This window comes from Anopheles marshallii, chromosome 2, assembly GCF_943734725.1.
Source record: "Anopheles marshallii chromosome 2, idAnoMarsDA_429_01, whole genome shotgun sequence".
In the NCBI taxonomy this organism is placed as follows: Eukaryota; Metazoa; Arthropoda; class Insecta; order Diptera; family Culicidae; genus Anopheles; species Anopheles marshallii.
Window position 1 is genome coordinate 20,130,285 of NC_071326.1, and position 16,059 is coordinate 20,146,343.

Below are 16,059 nucleotides of genomic sequence, written 5' to 3' on the forward strand. Positions count from 1 at the left end.
TGCCAATAGTACAGTTCTCGTTAGATAGCTTGCGCTAATCCCTAGATGCTGCTTGTAGACACTTAATTCGCCCGTATTTATATGTGGTGTTCTAGTTGTTGGACATATCGTCGCCGAGAGAGCTTCCACTAAGAAGAGAGCGCCAATATCACTTCAAAGTCCTTGAACAAATCGAACGATGACTGTGACGCTTTCCACGTGCGGTGCGCTTAGACACGCAGTGGAGGGAGCGTGGAGCAGAGAGCAAAAAAAAAAAACGAAACGGAAAATAACTCTTTTCCATCGAGCCGTGCCGTGCGGTGGCGGCTAAATCGAAACTAGAGCGCTTGTAAACTGCGCCTGCACCTAGAACAACTATCCATTAACGAGCGTGTTTGCATTGGTGATGAGACACCAGACGATGTATGGTGCTGTGGTACCGTACGAGCCAGTTGAAACGAGCGTGTATTAAGGCCAGTAGGGATTTTGTTGGAGGGACCAATCCTAGAAATGCAAACACTTTGCAAACCGTATCGTGTGACGCAATTCTCGCACATCACATCATCGGTCTGGTGGGCCCTCTTTTTTTTGTCGTAACCCGACGCCCAGGAGACCATTAGTGGGGCTTGGTTTTCAGTGGAGCAGAATGGAAAGTATGTTCCATGCACATCGTTAGTGTGATTATTTGAACATTATTTTGCTCGAAAAGATACAATGTAATTATTGGTGAAATGGGCATCTTCACTCAGGATATTTCACTATCTTCAGTCACGCAAGAGACAGTCACCCGGAGATAAGATGTCAACATGATGAAGAATAACTGGGATATACTATATTGCATATACAGTATGCAATTAACAACTAATGTGGATATTAACAGTATAGTATGGTTTGAAATTATAGTTTTAAATGTTATTATTTAGCGATCTTACAGTGGCAAATACGGTAAAACTAATTGCGATAGTAGTGGTAGTGGTTGTAGTTATATATTCGACAGTAGCATTAGTTGGTGCTGGTAAGTGAAGTAGGTCGAATGAATCCCTCAGCGTACTCTCGACCAACTCACGGATCTGCTTGATGTTAACAACTTTTACCAAACGATTTGATTGACACACCCGGTATCTTATCGATCTTACGAGCAACCATCATGAACGGTTATCGCAACACTAATGATGCTTCTCGGTCGCTAACGATGAGATGCAACGACACGGCTCTGTCAGTCGAAATCCAGTGTTCGATTGAGCAAGAATTTCTGTGCGCACATCGGTGCAAAGCGCATAGCTTCAGTGCTCAGTCGAATAGAACGATTTACCAAACTGTGCAGTGAACAAATGAATATATGTTAATTGTATTTTGTTTTTGTGTTTCTCTTCCTACGGTGTGAATTATCGCTATTCTGCTGCTTCCGGTTGGACTGACAGTCAAGACGCAAAATGCCGCCAAAAAAGAAAACTGATTTAGATGATCTTAAACAAGAGCTTGATATCGATTATCACAAGATCACACCGGAGGAACTGTACCAGCGACTACAGACACATCCGGAGAATGTAAGTATAATAGCCAAAATGAGCGGTTGAGGAAGGGTGAGATATATATGATATGAAAATAAGTTATGAAACTAGTGTAGAAAGGATTGAAGAACCGTTCTTTTAGCTTAATTGATGTTCTTGGTAAACTGCTGTTGAAGTTGTAAGCACAAAACTCACAATTTTTCAGCGTACATAAAGAGCGTCCAGTGTGCAACGTAAATGTCCAAAATGTTTTTTTTTTGTTATTTGAGAGAAACGGCCAGGTCGTATTGCTATGTTCAAAATGTTATACAGATGTAAATTGACACAAAAAAAACAGGCAGCAACAGCTTTGTTGTCAATAGCATTCACCTTGAAGATGGCATCACACGATGAGTTAGAGAAAAACCGTCTTATCGCAACGTGCTATAAAGTGTATTTCATCAATCTTAACCGTCAAACCTATCTTAAATCGTACCCGTTTATGATACGCGGCAGGTTTGGCCTGGTTGATAGCGGTAAGAAACCTACCGAACCAGACATAAGCGGTAATAAATGTAATTGTTTCGCGACATGGTATTTATTTACCAATATGTTTTATCATTGTACGATGCGCATGGAAAGACTAAATTAGTACCAAAGCAGCTTCGGCTATTGTGATAAAAGACTATTGCATTAAGCGCCATCATAACAGTGGCCGGTAAATGTATTATCACGTAATAGATGAAGAGTGTCACCCTTTAATCCCGCCCGATATTGTTTTTTTAATCAGTTCACTTCAATCCAGATAGGAACTTCCGGATCTTTAAATTTTTTTGAAAGGCGAATAATAAAGAAGAATTAGAGACAATGGAGTGATTGCGTTTTTATTTGTAGACTGCTTAGTATATAATGTAATTAAAATTCTTCCTTTTCTCGACTTCTTTCAGGGTCTGAGTCATGCAAAAGCCAAGGAGAATTTGGAACGTGATGGACCAAACGCCCTGACCCCACCCAAACAGACGCCCGAATGGGTTAAGTTCTGTAAGAATCTCTTCGGCGGTTTCGCTCTGCTCCTGTGGATCGGTGCCATCCTCTGTTTCATCGCTTATTCGATTCAGGCCAGTACCGTTGAGGAACCGGCTGATGATAACCTGTATCTCGGAATCGTGCTGGCCGCTGTCGTGATAGTTACCGGCATCTTCTCATACTACCAGGTAAGGAAGGCAAAACAATAAAACAATTGCTCACATTTCTATGTGTACTAAATGATGTGTATTCCTTACTATTTCATGTTATTATTGTAGGAATCGAAAAGTTCGAAAATTATGGAATCGTTCAAGAACATGGTGCCGCAATTCGCTACCGTGCTGCGTGAGGGTGAGAAGCTGACGCTGCGCGCCGAAGACCTGGTCATCGGTGATGTCGTAGAGGTCAAGTTCGGCGATAGGATACCGGCAGATGTTCGCATCATCGAAGCGCGTAACTTCAAGGTAATATAGCAACACGGTAACGATGCCGTTAATCAAAGCAAAGGTTGCAAACCGGTTGAATGTTGGTGTGCGACCATGAAAGGCTTTATGTCATGGAGTAGTGGCGGTGGTAGCACCTACTGTACAATAGGCAAGCAAACTTATCCATCCTATACATACGCCGTTGATTAATAATGAAATTTAATTCCTTTGAATTGAAGCCATTTTTCGTAAGGATGGTATGTTAGCAAAAACATGTGCAGATATGCATGTTTGTTCGTACGAATGCAGGAGGGTTATAGTTCTCAGAAGCAAGAGGGAGAGGTTAGTTGTTCAATTGCGGCATTCGCGAAACGTTCCAATCATGCTAGGAAACTATGTGGAGCACAAAATAATTGAAGCGATGCTCTCGCAAACAACACTTGCGGAGGAAGGAAGAAACTTCTGTTCGGTTGGCTGCGTGCGTGTTTACCGGTGGGGAGTCATTGTGTTGCAGTGGTCCGAACCCCGATTGTCGGGTTTTATGATGATTCGTTTTGATTGGTTTTACCGCGCTTTCATCACACGCCCGAAACCCGTCCAATCGTACTGTTTGATGTATCGCATATATGAGCGCGTCCAATCAGATGTACTGAATGAATGAAGAGAACCGAACAGAAATGAGTTGATTGTGCAACGGGCGGACATACTAAATGCGACCCGTCCGTTGAATGTGGTGGCTTTCATTGAAGCAGGATCCAGCTGTTTAATATGTAAGAGTGAAGAGGGATGTTGTATATTGCAAAAAAAAGTATGTGCTGAATCTTTATTCGCACCCCTATCAATTCTGCGGCGAGAATTATTACTTTTTTATTTGAAAGGGACAGTGCACTTCGACTAGAATTTATTATGTCATAGAATTCATGTAAACCATTGCTATAATGTAAGTAAGTTCAATTTAATCGAATGCAAACGAATCAAAATTTTGCACCATCATTGAAACCAGTTTGTGACTTTGCCTGATATTTGCGCTTGCAAAAAAACTCACTCGTTCAACAATCTAACTTGTGATATCTTTAATTCCATTCAGGTTGACAACTCGTCGTTGACTGGTGAATCCGAGCCTCAGTCCCGTGGACCCGATTTTACTCATGATAACCCATTGGAAACGAAAAATTTGGCCTTCTTCTCGACCAACGCTGTTGAAGGAACTGCTAAGGGTGTTGTCATCAGTTGTGGTGATCATACCGTGATGGGACGTATTGCTGGTTTGGCTTCGGGTCTGGATACTGGTGAGACTCCAATCGCTAAGGAAATTCACCATTTCATTCATCTGATCACGGGTGTCGCTGTGTTCCTCGGTGTGACTTTCTTCGTCATCGCATTCATCCTCGGATATCACTGGCTGGACGCTGTCATCTTCCTGATCGGTATCATTGTCGCTAACGTACCGGAGGGTCTGCTGGCCACTGTCACTGTGTGTCTGACGCTCACTGCCAAACGTATGGCTTCGAAGAACTGTCTGGTAAAGAATCTGGAAGCCGTAGAGACGCTCGGCTCGACCTCGACTATCTGCTCGGATAAGACTGGTACGCTGACCCAGAACCGGATGACCGTTGCGCATATGTGGTTTGACAATCAAATCATTGAAGCCGATACCACTGAGGATCAGAGTGGTGTGCAGTACGACCGCACCAGCCCCGGATTCAAGGCCTTGTCTCGCATCGCTACACTGTGCAACCGTGCCGAATTCAAGGGAGGCCAGGACGGTGTTCCAATTCTGAAGAAGGAGGTTAGCGGTGACGCTTCCGAAGCTGCTCTGCTGAAGTGTATGGAGCTGGCCCTAGGAGACGTGATGAACATCCGCAAGCGCAACAAGAAGGTGTGCGAAATCCCATTCAATTCCACCAACAAGTACCAGGTGTCGATTCATGAGACAGAGGACCCCAGCGATCCGCGCTATCTGTTGGTCATGAAGGGTGCCCCCGAGCGTATTTTGGAACGCTGCTCAACTATTTTCATTAACGGCAAGGAGAAGCTTATGGACGAAGAAATGAAGGAAGCATTCAACAATGCCTACCTGGAGCTGGGCGGTCTCGGTGAGCGTGTGCTCGGATTCTGTGATTTCCTGCTGCCATCGGACAAGTACCCGGTCGGTTTCAAGTTCAATTCGGACGATGTGAACTTCCAGGTTGAAAATCTGCGCTTTGTCGGGCTAATGTCCATGATTGATCCGCCGCGTGCTGCCGTCCCGGACGCCGTAGCCAAGTGTCGTTCAGCCGGTATCAAGGTCATCATGGTTACTGGTGATCACCCGATCACTGCCAAGGCTATCGCTAAGTCGGTCGGTATCATTTCGGAGGGCAACGAAACTGTTGAAGACATTGCCCAGCGATTGAACATCCCGGTGTCAGAGGTTAACCCACGTGAGGCAAAGGCCGCCGTCGTACACGGTTCGGAACTCCGTGACCTGTCGTCGGAACAGCTGGACGAAATTCTGCGCTACCATACTGAAATTGTATTCGCCCGTACTTCGCCGCAACAGAAGCTGATCATTGTGGAGGGTTGCCAACGCATGGGTGCTATTGTCGCTGTAACTGGTGACGGTGTGAACGATTCGCCCGCCTTGAAGAAGGCTGACATTGGTGTTGCTATGGGTATTGCCGGTTCGGATGTGTCGAAGCAGGTACTGTTAACCTATACAAACTGAAGAGAACATCTCTACCAATGGCTTCTGGAGCATTTTGTGTGATACTCGTTCTCTTGTATACTAACTTTAATTTTAGGCTGCTGACATGATTCTGCTCGATGATAACTTTGCTTCGATTGTTACTGGTGTCGAGGAGGGACGTCTGATTTTCGATAACTTGAAGAAATCGATCGCCTACACGCTGACATCTAACATTCCGGAAATCTCGCCTTTCTTGGCATTCATCCTGTGCGACATTCCGCTACCGCTCGGCACCGTCACTATTCTGTGTATCGATTTGGGCACGGACATGGTAAGTTTGCTCGAATCCATGGTCCTCGTGACTGTTGGTTCTTTTTCTTCCTGTGATATTGAACGACATGTTCCGCCTTAGCGACTGTGCGGGTGTGTGTAATAACTAAAAGATATTTGCGAGTATATTCATACACGTTCTGGACGATAGTGATGTACGAATGGCATCGCGATAAGTTTTGCTGCGGCAGTGCAAAACTGCGACTGCGGCAGATTACACAGCTAATAGGATCGATTTGTTACTTCAGCTCTCCCTTTCTCAAATATGAGTGAAATTGTATCATCCATTCTATACGGTTTGTTTCTACACGCTCTTGGGTCTTGATAGCGTTACTGTTTGTGCTGTGTTGAAAGCGAAGATCAAGCGATAAGTTTAACAATTCTTTCTTTTCTGTACATTTTTATCCCTCCGCATAATCATTGCCCTCCGGGGATGAAATCGGCAATGGGTTTTCCCAAATCAAATCACCGTGTCCCCCTCTCTCGAAATCGACGTGCATACTATTTTGCTAGGTGCCGGCCATATCGCTGGCCTACGAAGAGTCCGAATCCGATATTATGAAACGACGGCCTCGTAATCCGTACCAAGACAAGCTGGTGAACGAGAGGTAACCATGAATGGTTGCGTAAATACTTTCGATCATATTTTATACAGTCTTTTCATTCTGCTATTTTGTTCCTATATTCTTTTTGACCTGTTTTTTTTTATTTACGTAGTTAATAATTTAGACAAAGAGCTGTCTAGCGTCACAAAGCTAGTGGAGCTATTTTCTCTATTTCTCTTACACTTTCAATCTTACACCCATGGTCTTTAACGAAAAGGTGTACTATTCTTTATCTCACTTTTCCTATTTTCTGAATCACATGCCTATCTTTCTCTCTCTTTCTTTCTCTATTTCTTCTCTCTTCTTCTATAAGTCTTTATATAAAATATTTTACTTATAGCGAACAAGTAAAATTATTATTGCTCTGTTTATCGTTTCGATTTCTACTCTTATCTTATTACCTATCTTAACTTATGTAAAATTATATCGCATTCTACAACTAGACTGTCACTTGCCAACGTAGTAAACAGTGATGCAAACCTGGCGTTAGAAGATGCTCTTGATATGCTTTAAAAAAACTCATATATGTATTGATACTAGCTACAGTTATAGGCTAGTTCAATGTTATCCGATAAAAGAAAAAAACAGGTATGTGCGCTAAGAAGCATAAGTAGAAATAATTATTTATTTTTGCGAATAACAAGACACGTCGATGTTTGGCGGGATTTTTTAAAGGGGCGAAACTGATTTAGCCGAGAGTATCGCTGAGCTAGATTTCTTTTGCGTGATACAACGTCGATGCTTTGTACAGTATTATCGCGAACGACGCCGCAAGCAAACAGAAACCGATTTGCAATCATAGATATTTTTTACCTTCATCTTTTTTTCTCCATAATACGCACCGTGAATCGTAAACGCGCCCCTCTCTATCTAGGTACCTGCCATTTCGCTAGCCTACGAACATGCAGAGTCCGATATCATGAAACGACCACCGCGTGACCCCTTCAACGATAAACTTGTCAATGAGAGGTTATTATTTACTTTTGTTTGATTTTAATTTGGGTTTAGTTGATAAACTTTCCATACTAAACTTTAACGATTTTACCTCCGAATGAACCGCTGCCAAATAACATTCAACCAACCAACCAACGATGCTTCTAACGCAAAGAGAATGCACTTTGAAACTTCAACTAACGAAGCTACGCACCCAACAATATGATTAAGATTAGTTAAGATTTGGGTAAAAATTATAAACCATTTGGGAACTAAATCCTTTACCTTGACAAACAGCTAGTGTGATGGTGAATGCTGCTAAACATTAAGAAGCATTTCATTAACGTCTAGTCAGTAAGATGGTTTAAGATAAGATTGATGCTTTGGCCCTAAACTTATGCAAAGCTAAGAAGATGTACCATACAACTGTTTAATCCAACACGAATGCAAACAAGAACATGCATTCTCGGTGTACACAACAAACCCCTCTCTCACTACTACTACACACGTACAACATCATGACAGACTTGCACTTTCTATTCTATCCTGCAAATGTCCTTCGAAATGTCCTGCCAAACCTATTCATTCAAACAGTCAGCTATCATTCGCGTATTCGCCCCACGCTCTCATTGCACAACCGTGCCCCATTATTTACCATCTATCTTCTCCTTGCACTTCTTCTGACAAGATTTATTTTCATATGAGACCTTCTCACGATCATATATGCGTCTGCCATCTCGATGTTGACATCTTTCGTAGCTTCTTCAACATTGGAAGAAGTAGTTAACGCCCCGATACCTCCTAGTGTCCAAGCGACGAAACCTTCCAGTCTGTCCAATCTTTTGATTTACGTCAAGTGTATCGCTTTTGTGATCGTCCCGTTCTGCTTTTTTCTACTCGCCGATAATAGAACCACACTCAGATTTGTTCGAAAGCAATCGCTTCTTCCCCGTCGTCCATTTTTCTCTGCCGCCAAATTTTATAAACATGTTAATCACTTTTCTATTCTGTAACCCGCTTAGTAATCAAACAATCTTTTTCTTCTTCTTTTCTTATCGAACATTACTAATCATGCAAATGTATTAACTTGTGTCAATCCGTCGACAAATACGATTTTCACAACCTACTCAAATTAATGACCCCTCGATGTGCCTTGCGATGATGCTCTAAATCCTATGCCTGCCATCGTTTCATCGTTATCCTGCTAACATTTGGGGGCGCTCCATATTCGTGCCCGTTCCTGTGTGTATCGTGCTAAAACACATCAACAAAAAAAAAAACACTCTCCATTCACAAACACAATGTTTTGCTTCATGTGGACATTTTGTGTGCGCGTGTTCTCGTACGAAAATACCGCCGTCGGTACTTCATTGGTTGGAATCCGATCATGATCAATACCCCCGATCTGCACGCATCATATCGAATGGTTCGCCCGTCCATCATACATGCACCGATCCGCCCCAAACCACACACACACACTACAACATCCATTGCGCTATGTTTGTGTGTGTTTGTGTGCATTTGTGCGTGTAAATCCATGTTCGTATGTCCCACCACACTGTGTGATGTACGCAGGTTCCCGCTATCTCACTTGCCTACGAAGAAGCCGAATCCGATATCATGAAACGCCAGCCCCGTAACCCGTTCACTGATAAATTGGTCAACGAAAGGTAAACCATTATCCCTGGAAACACAAAATCAAGCCAAGCAACAGCAAGCAAAAAAAAAACCACACCAAATACATACTGGCCAAGCGTGTTTACGTTTATCTGAGCTTTCCACTGATGCTGACGCTCCGCGAGAGTATAAGGGGACTGCACAGCCATGCGCATACGCTTGTCAGATGTATCTTTTTCCTTTTTCAAACATATCCTTCCGTGTGTGTGTGTGTCTCTCTGTTATACTATCGTGATCTCTTAATTTTTGTATTGTTGTATACTGATTGTTTTAACCTGCGGCCACTAAGCCGCCATTTGCTGACGTCTATAGAAGCCGTCATCTGCTAGATTTGAAACTTGCTCTATCTCTCTCTCTCTCTTTGTCTAATACTATGTGTGCGTGTCTGTTGTTTTCGTGTGCGCGTGTTGTTTTGTAATAATCCTTCTTGCTATTATCCTTCTCGTAAGTTTTGATTTCGTGTAATATTCCGGTGTTGGGAGTATGGTTTTTGTTTTAATATCGTTTGACATAGAAATTGGCTAGCCCCGTTTGGTTTTTGACAATACCCTCGATAGTGTTTTTTTTCTACTCTGTTCATTTATGCTGTGCCGCAGGCAATAATCAATGAAAAATCCCTCATGTTATATTCTTCATTGACTGTTGTTCGGTACATTATTCTTCTTACTCGTATACCTTTTGCTAGCTCTCTGTTTTCTCTCTCCTTCTCTTTCTACTCTCTATATCCTGCTGTTTTGTTTTAAAACATTATCGCAACTCACTCTATTTTACGATACGTTCTCTCCTTGGACACTCAGTTACAAATTCTTTATTCGCTTTAAATTGTCGCGAAAAGTAATTAAATTAAAAAAATCGCTGAGCGATTTAATTACATTAGTAAAAGCGTTAAAACCACAGCGAAGGTAAGTTCGATTCCTTTTCCCGTATCCTTCCTGCACACACTCATAAATCAACGCAAAAAATGTATCAACTCGGTCAGTTTCGGAAATCCGAATATCATCTTTCGTTGTTATACGTTTAGCCCATACGGTACGTTATACGATAGTCACAATTACTCCCATTTGCTCGTAATCATTTACCATTCCATCTATTCCTTTCCCGTGATGTGTGATGTCCGCGCATCACTTGGGGGTGTGTTTTTGTCTATCAAATCGAAACCATCGTCATTGTTCGTTCATGCGGTCGTCCTATATTCTCCCGCTCCTCGTATCCTGTTTCGCTTTCCGCTCAGAGGAACATTCATACTTACTCAACAACACTAAACAATATCCGTCCAGCAATGTTCATGCTTTGGTTCGAGCAAAAAAGGCTCATACTCGTAAACAACATACAATAATTTACCAGAAAAAAAACAGAACAAATCCCTACATTTGCCTGACGTTCAAGTGACTTTTCAATGTTCCTTATTTGACAGCAACCGTGCACCCGTGCTACCGTGCGTTATTACTTACAATCCCCATTTGCGAACCAACTTCCGTTTGCAATCTTCTTAGCACTACCTCGTCTTGATACACGTAAAACCTTATCATAGTTGGAACGAAATAATAGTGATATGGTTTTTTTTCTGTTTTGAATCGATTTAGCTTCTCTGTACTTTCTAGTTACAATGCATCCCCGGAGTGCGCTAGAATAGAATACGCAGATCTCTTCACATCTTCCCAACAATACTCTCTATAGTTCTCTTTTTCCGAACGTTACTCTACTTCTCGCTATCTTTCTCGCAACTTCCACTCGATTTGTTGGTTAGTTGGATGACTTCTTAGTACAACTGTAAATCCTATGTCAAAGAATGATAGCATAGCTGAGACACTGCAGCATCATCTATCCCGATCTAAACTTGATCGACAGCTATACTCTTCTCCACTTCAAAAACATAGTTTCTCTCTATTACAATAGAGTTTTTGGTTTTTACCTCGATTGTGCAGTAAAAATGTGTGTTTTGCCTCGTATCTCTGTGGTTCAAACGATCTATTAGCTAGCTGCTTAACGGATGCTGTACGATAAACCGAAACGTTTCACTTTAACGAATTCGCCCACCCGATGTTTAGCGTGGAGAGATGTAGACTACGAACTGACTACAGTTAAAGTAAAAGTGTCCAAAGTGTGTTTCATTGCTTGCCACTGGCTAATCGCATGTCGAAATCACTCTGTTCGATGCCTTCTACATGACTACATCGTCTCTCTTTAGTACTGCAAGGCATCTAACGTAACCGTCACGTACGGTACAGCATTACATTGATAGCCTCACTCAACACACAGGGCGCGCTGGCTAGCTCTGCCGCACTGCTATAGTACGAGTGCCTGCTCGTAACTCTATACCTTCTACTACATCGTTTACGTTTAGTTTACTCATACTAATATATTTACATGTGAAATTTTCAACCACTTCATTTTTCCCCCTTCTTGTGTGTGCGTGTGTGTGTGTGTGTACGCGTGTGTGTGCGTGTGGGTGTGTATGCATGCGTGTACGCAAACCGTGCGGTGCGTTCCTTTGCGACCCACCTCGTGCGTGCCACTCCGTTCCGCAGGTACCGGCCATTTCGCTCGCCTACGAAGCACCGGAGAGTGACATTATGAAGCGCCGACCGAGAGATCCTTATCGTGACAACTTGGTCAACCGCAGGTCAGGATACGTTGCCACGTTCTCTTGTATAAACGTTTCCACCGAATTGAACTCATCATCCGTTATGCGTTACGTTGATTCACCCATATAAATATGATTATGTACACGTTACTGTTTCGGTTTCTTTTCTGTTACATGTTCTCTCACTCTCGTTACTTTTTTGTGTCTTGTGTTGTTTTTTTTTCGTTTTGTTTTATGTGGTTCGTACAATTCGTTCATTCGGATGTCATTTCCATATTCGAATGAATGATGAATGACAATGGTTACTTCTGTGGGTGGTAGCTTGCTGCTGCTTCGACTGACCAACGTCTTAAATATGGTTTTACTTGTTGCGTTTCTGTTTTGTATGTTTTTGATGCCGTTTTTGTTTTGTTGTCTTATTTGTCCGAGTAACTTACCGTTTATTGTTTTGTTTCGTTGATGAATGTGTGTCTTATGTTTTCAGCAGCGAATCTGTATTGTTTAATTTTTGTTCTTGCTAAAACCAAACAATCCCCCGGGACACTCGCGTAACCGAGAAGTGTTGTATAAACTCTGTTCTTTACCTTACCAACGTACGTTAGATTGGTACTGAAAATCCGTAACGCATTCGTAACGCGTTACGTTGATATGTTTCGGTGTTGTTTTCTTCTTCAAATGCATTCTTTCTCATGTTGATCGTGCTAGAGCCAACACGACAGCTACTTAACTTGTGATATTCAACCAAATAATTGTGCCTTACTAGACTCGTTGAAAACGGTCTACCATAGGAATAGTTTCACGATTGGTAAATCCTACCAATCGCTCCCCTCAATTTCCCTCTGTGCGTTTGCACGGTGGAACTCCTTTCCGGATGCTTTTACACCTTTCACACCAACAACGAATTCTTTCTATCTTTCTCCTATTCTGTCTTTCCATCACTAGCGTTGGCCTTGCGTCCTAGAATGTCATAGTGTTGAACGATTAGAAACGAGCCTTACTAGTAACTACTTTCCTGTACTATCTCGATATTCGGTTTTTCCACTTCTACAACACTGTCGGCATTGCCGGAATGTGTCCATGTTTCCTTTTCTTTTTGTGATAGCTCTATCTATATAACTATCATTTTCTTTACCTTCGCTAATGTTACAATTTCTTCCCCATGTTTTACGTTATACTTTCTCATTCAGTTCCATACGCAACGGTCTTTGTTTGTGAAGTTTTGATTTTTGTTTTAGCGATCAGTTCGTTCACATTACACACTCTAGATGTTGTTGTGTTTAGCTGCGTACGGTAGAATCGCGACCTTGCGTTTAAACGTTTTGTATTACTTTTCTTTTAGACAGTTTGGAATGGTTATAAATAGCATATAGTTTCACACCTACACAACGATCCCGGTCTGTTGTCACCGTTAGATCACACACTTAGTGGATCACCTGCAAATCCTACGTGAAACGAAAATCAAATCATCTTTCTCAAACTTCCATCAATCAAGTGCGATTGATGGGGCCGGTACCGGCAGTTTGATTTTCCTTTACAAGCACACCCCGATCAGTATGTGAGATCCCGATGAAGTTAAACCCATATGACCCCCGCAATGTTAATACCATACGGTGTAACCCTTCCCGTGCAAAAAAAGTTCCGTGTGTTTATGTTGTTTCCATTCGCTTTAGATGTTGCCGTTGTTCGTTTCATTGGAACGATGTGTAGTAGTCTGCCCGGCAGGACCGCAAACTCCTTGTTTAATCTATTTGCTGTGTATATGTATGTGTGTATGCGTGTATGTGAGTTTATGTATTTTGTTTTTCTGTTAGATAATGCAGCTGTTTCCCTACCGTGAAATGATTCAACCGGAATGCTTCCCAAGGCAATGAAGCAGTTCTATTGATGTTAGCAATAGTGTAGCTATGTTAGATGTTCACTCCTGAAAATATTGCAAAACGTCGGTTTTTACTCAAATTCCACCCCCTGTTAGTTTGCACAACCTTTGTTTTTGCCTTGTGTTCTGTTGTTAAGTTTCAACGCTCATTAATAATAGCAACAACGTGAAATTGAACTGATAGTCTTTGCAATTGGTCTTCTTGCCTTTTTTTTTTGATTTTACATGAAGAATAATTTGTGTTTTGAAACTAGCACAAACTAGCTTTAGAAATATAGGACTTGTAGTTGTGTTACCGAAATACACACAACAACCAGATCAGCTCACTAAAAACGTCCCACAATGAACAATTTTAAACATGTAATCTTTCTCACGTCACGATACATAATGTCCTTCGATTGTGTACTTTTCCATCGACCGGAAAATCCACCGTTCCATTTATATCACCCACTTGTCCCACGCTCCAAGCCCTCTGTTTTTTTCCATTCTCGCCAAAAATTTCCAAACTCTAATTGTATCCAGAACAAAAAGTGAGTATTTCGTATGAGAAAAGTGTGGTTTTGTTTCCTTTACTCATTACCTTTTTACAACTTCTCTTTCTTACTATCTCTCTGTCCTTTCTATTTACTTGGCCTTTCCTGTTTTATCTTTCTTCCTTTCTTTTCGTAAGCTTCTTTCGGAGAGCTTTCCTGAGCTCTTATACTCTTTTAATACTTCTGTTCTATTTTCCCCTGTGGTAGGCAAACGAGTGCTGTTGTCTAACTTACATTAAATTTTTACATCTGCCTTGTAATCTATTTCCTATACAAAAAAAATGGCATGAACTTTTAAGCTTTTCTTCTCTAACATTATGCTTAGTTGTGTACTTTTACTTCTTTATGAAATCATCGTTTGGTCCATTTCCGCCATCTTGTACACACCTTGTGCAAGGTGTAACGGGATCGCTACTGTATAACCGGCTGTAGATATAGACTATTGTAGTGTAAAATAATTCGCTTTTGTTGTACTGCCCTGCACGCTTGATGCTTTTTTAGTGTATAAGTGGTATGATTTGTAGCGTTAAGTAGTTGTTAATTATCTGCTAAGCTTATATTAATCGCCTAACCCGCATTGCTCTAATGTAACGCTTTCCACTAATTGGGGTTTTGGGACCGATGCTTCTTGTTTACACTCGGTATTGGTTGATTGCAGGAGTAAAGCTAACTACCGTTTGCTGGCACTGTAACAACTTTCCTACGCAACGACTATACCGAGTGTGAACGAATGTCCTAATATCTGATCACTAACATTAGTTTCGTACAATACAAAACAACTCATCCGTAACAATAATTACTAACTGATCCGCGACCGGTTCAAACACAATTTTAATGATGTTTTTTTTCTCCCTCTCCCCCATTCTTCCCCTCTTCCCCATCGGTTCCCGTCGAACAATTTTTATCTTTCCTCAAAATGCGCACCAACTATCCTCACATCGCGGAGTGCAGACTCATCTCGATGGCTTACGGTCAGATCGGTATGATTCAGGCTGCTGCCGGTTTCTTCGTGTACTTCGTCATCATGGCTGAGAACGGATTCCTGCCGCTGAAGCTGTTCGGTCTCCGCAAGAGCTGGGACTCGAAAGCCATCAACGATCTCACCGATTCGTACGGTCAGGAATGGGTAAGTAGACACGCTCACGGGAGAAACTCGAAACGCGGTACATCACTCTAACTTTGTGCCTCTTTCCTTGTTCACCGTAGACCTACCGCGATCGCAAGACCCTCGAGTTTACCTGCCACACCGCGTTCTTCGTGTCGATTGTCGTCGTCCAGTGGGCCGATTTGATCATCTGTAAGACTCGCCGCAACTCGATTTTCCACCAGGGCATGAGAAACTGGGCCCTCAACTTTGGTCTCGTGTTCGAAACGATACTTGCTGCCATCCTGTCCTACACACCGGGCATGGACAAGGGTCTGCGCATGTACCCACTGAAGTAAGTATTGTACAGGGTGGATTATTCTTATGGCGTGGAGCCACTTATACTTTATTCCCGCGGTTGTACTAATCCGTTGTTAATTTTCCTTTTTCCTCACGACAGATTCGTTTGGTGGCTACCAGCTTTACCGTTTAGCTTGTCCATCTTCGTGTATGACGAAATTCGTCGCTTCTACTTGAGACGCAAACCAGGCGGCTGGCTAGAGCAAGAAACGTACTATTAGGTCAACAAATTTATATTTAAAAAGATTAATTAAACAAAAACAAAAAAACAAAACCAACTCCCCCCACACATACACACACAGACACAACATGCACACACACATGCAAACTCTATACATGAAGCAGCCATACATAAGAAAATGCTCACGGGCATCAAACATTGTGCACTCACAAACACTCTCTCCCCCACCACACACACACATACACAAACACTTCGAACCACGGAGCCTGGTCGGAAGCGGGAGTTAAGGATTGTGCAACAACGCTACA

At 42.2% G+C, this 16,059-nt stretch overlaps 1 protein-coding gene across 3 annotated transcripts; it reads left to right on the plus strand.

The window, feature by feature from the left end:
- The first annotated feature begins 1,400 nt into the window (after positions 1–1,400).
- LOC128709235 (sodium/potassium-transporting ATPase subunit alpha) lies at positions 1,401–15,838 on the plus strand. 3 transcript variants are annotated; one of them, XM_053804222.1, is made up of 9 exons: positions 1,401–1,526; positions 2,417–2,683; positions 2,774–2,959; positions 4,008–5,603; positions 5,704–5,919; positions 7,398–7,492; positions 15,078–15,252; positions 15,333–15,565; positions 15,671–15,838. In XM_053804222.1, exons 1-9 carry the CDS (start codon positions 1,413–1,415, stop codon positions 15,789–15,791), a joined length of 3,003 nt encoding a protein of 1,000 aa, XP_053660197.1. In that variant the 5' UTR covers positions 1,401–1,412; the 3' UTR covers positions 15,792–15,838. The 3 variants fall into 3 exon arrangements, with proteins under 3 accessions (XP_053660197.1, XP_053660196.1, XP_053660198.1); XM_053804221.1 differs by lacking the exon at positions 7,398–7,492 and adding an exon at positions 9,032–9,126; XM_053804223.1 differs by lacking the exon at positions 7,398–7,492 and adding an exon at positions 11,662–11,756.
- The last annotated feature ends 221 nt before the right edge of the window (positions 15,839–16,059 follow it).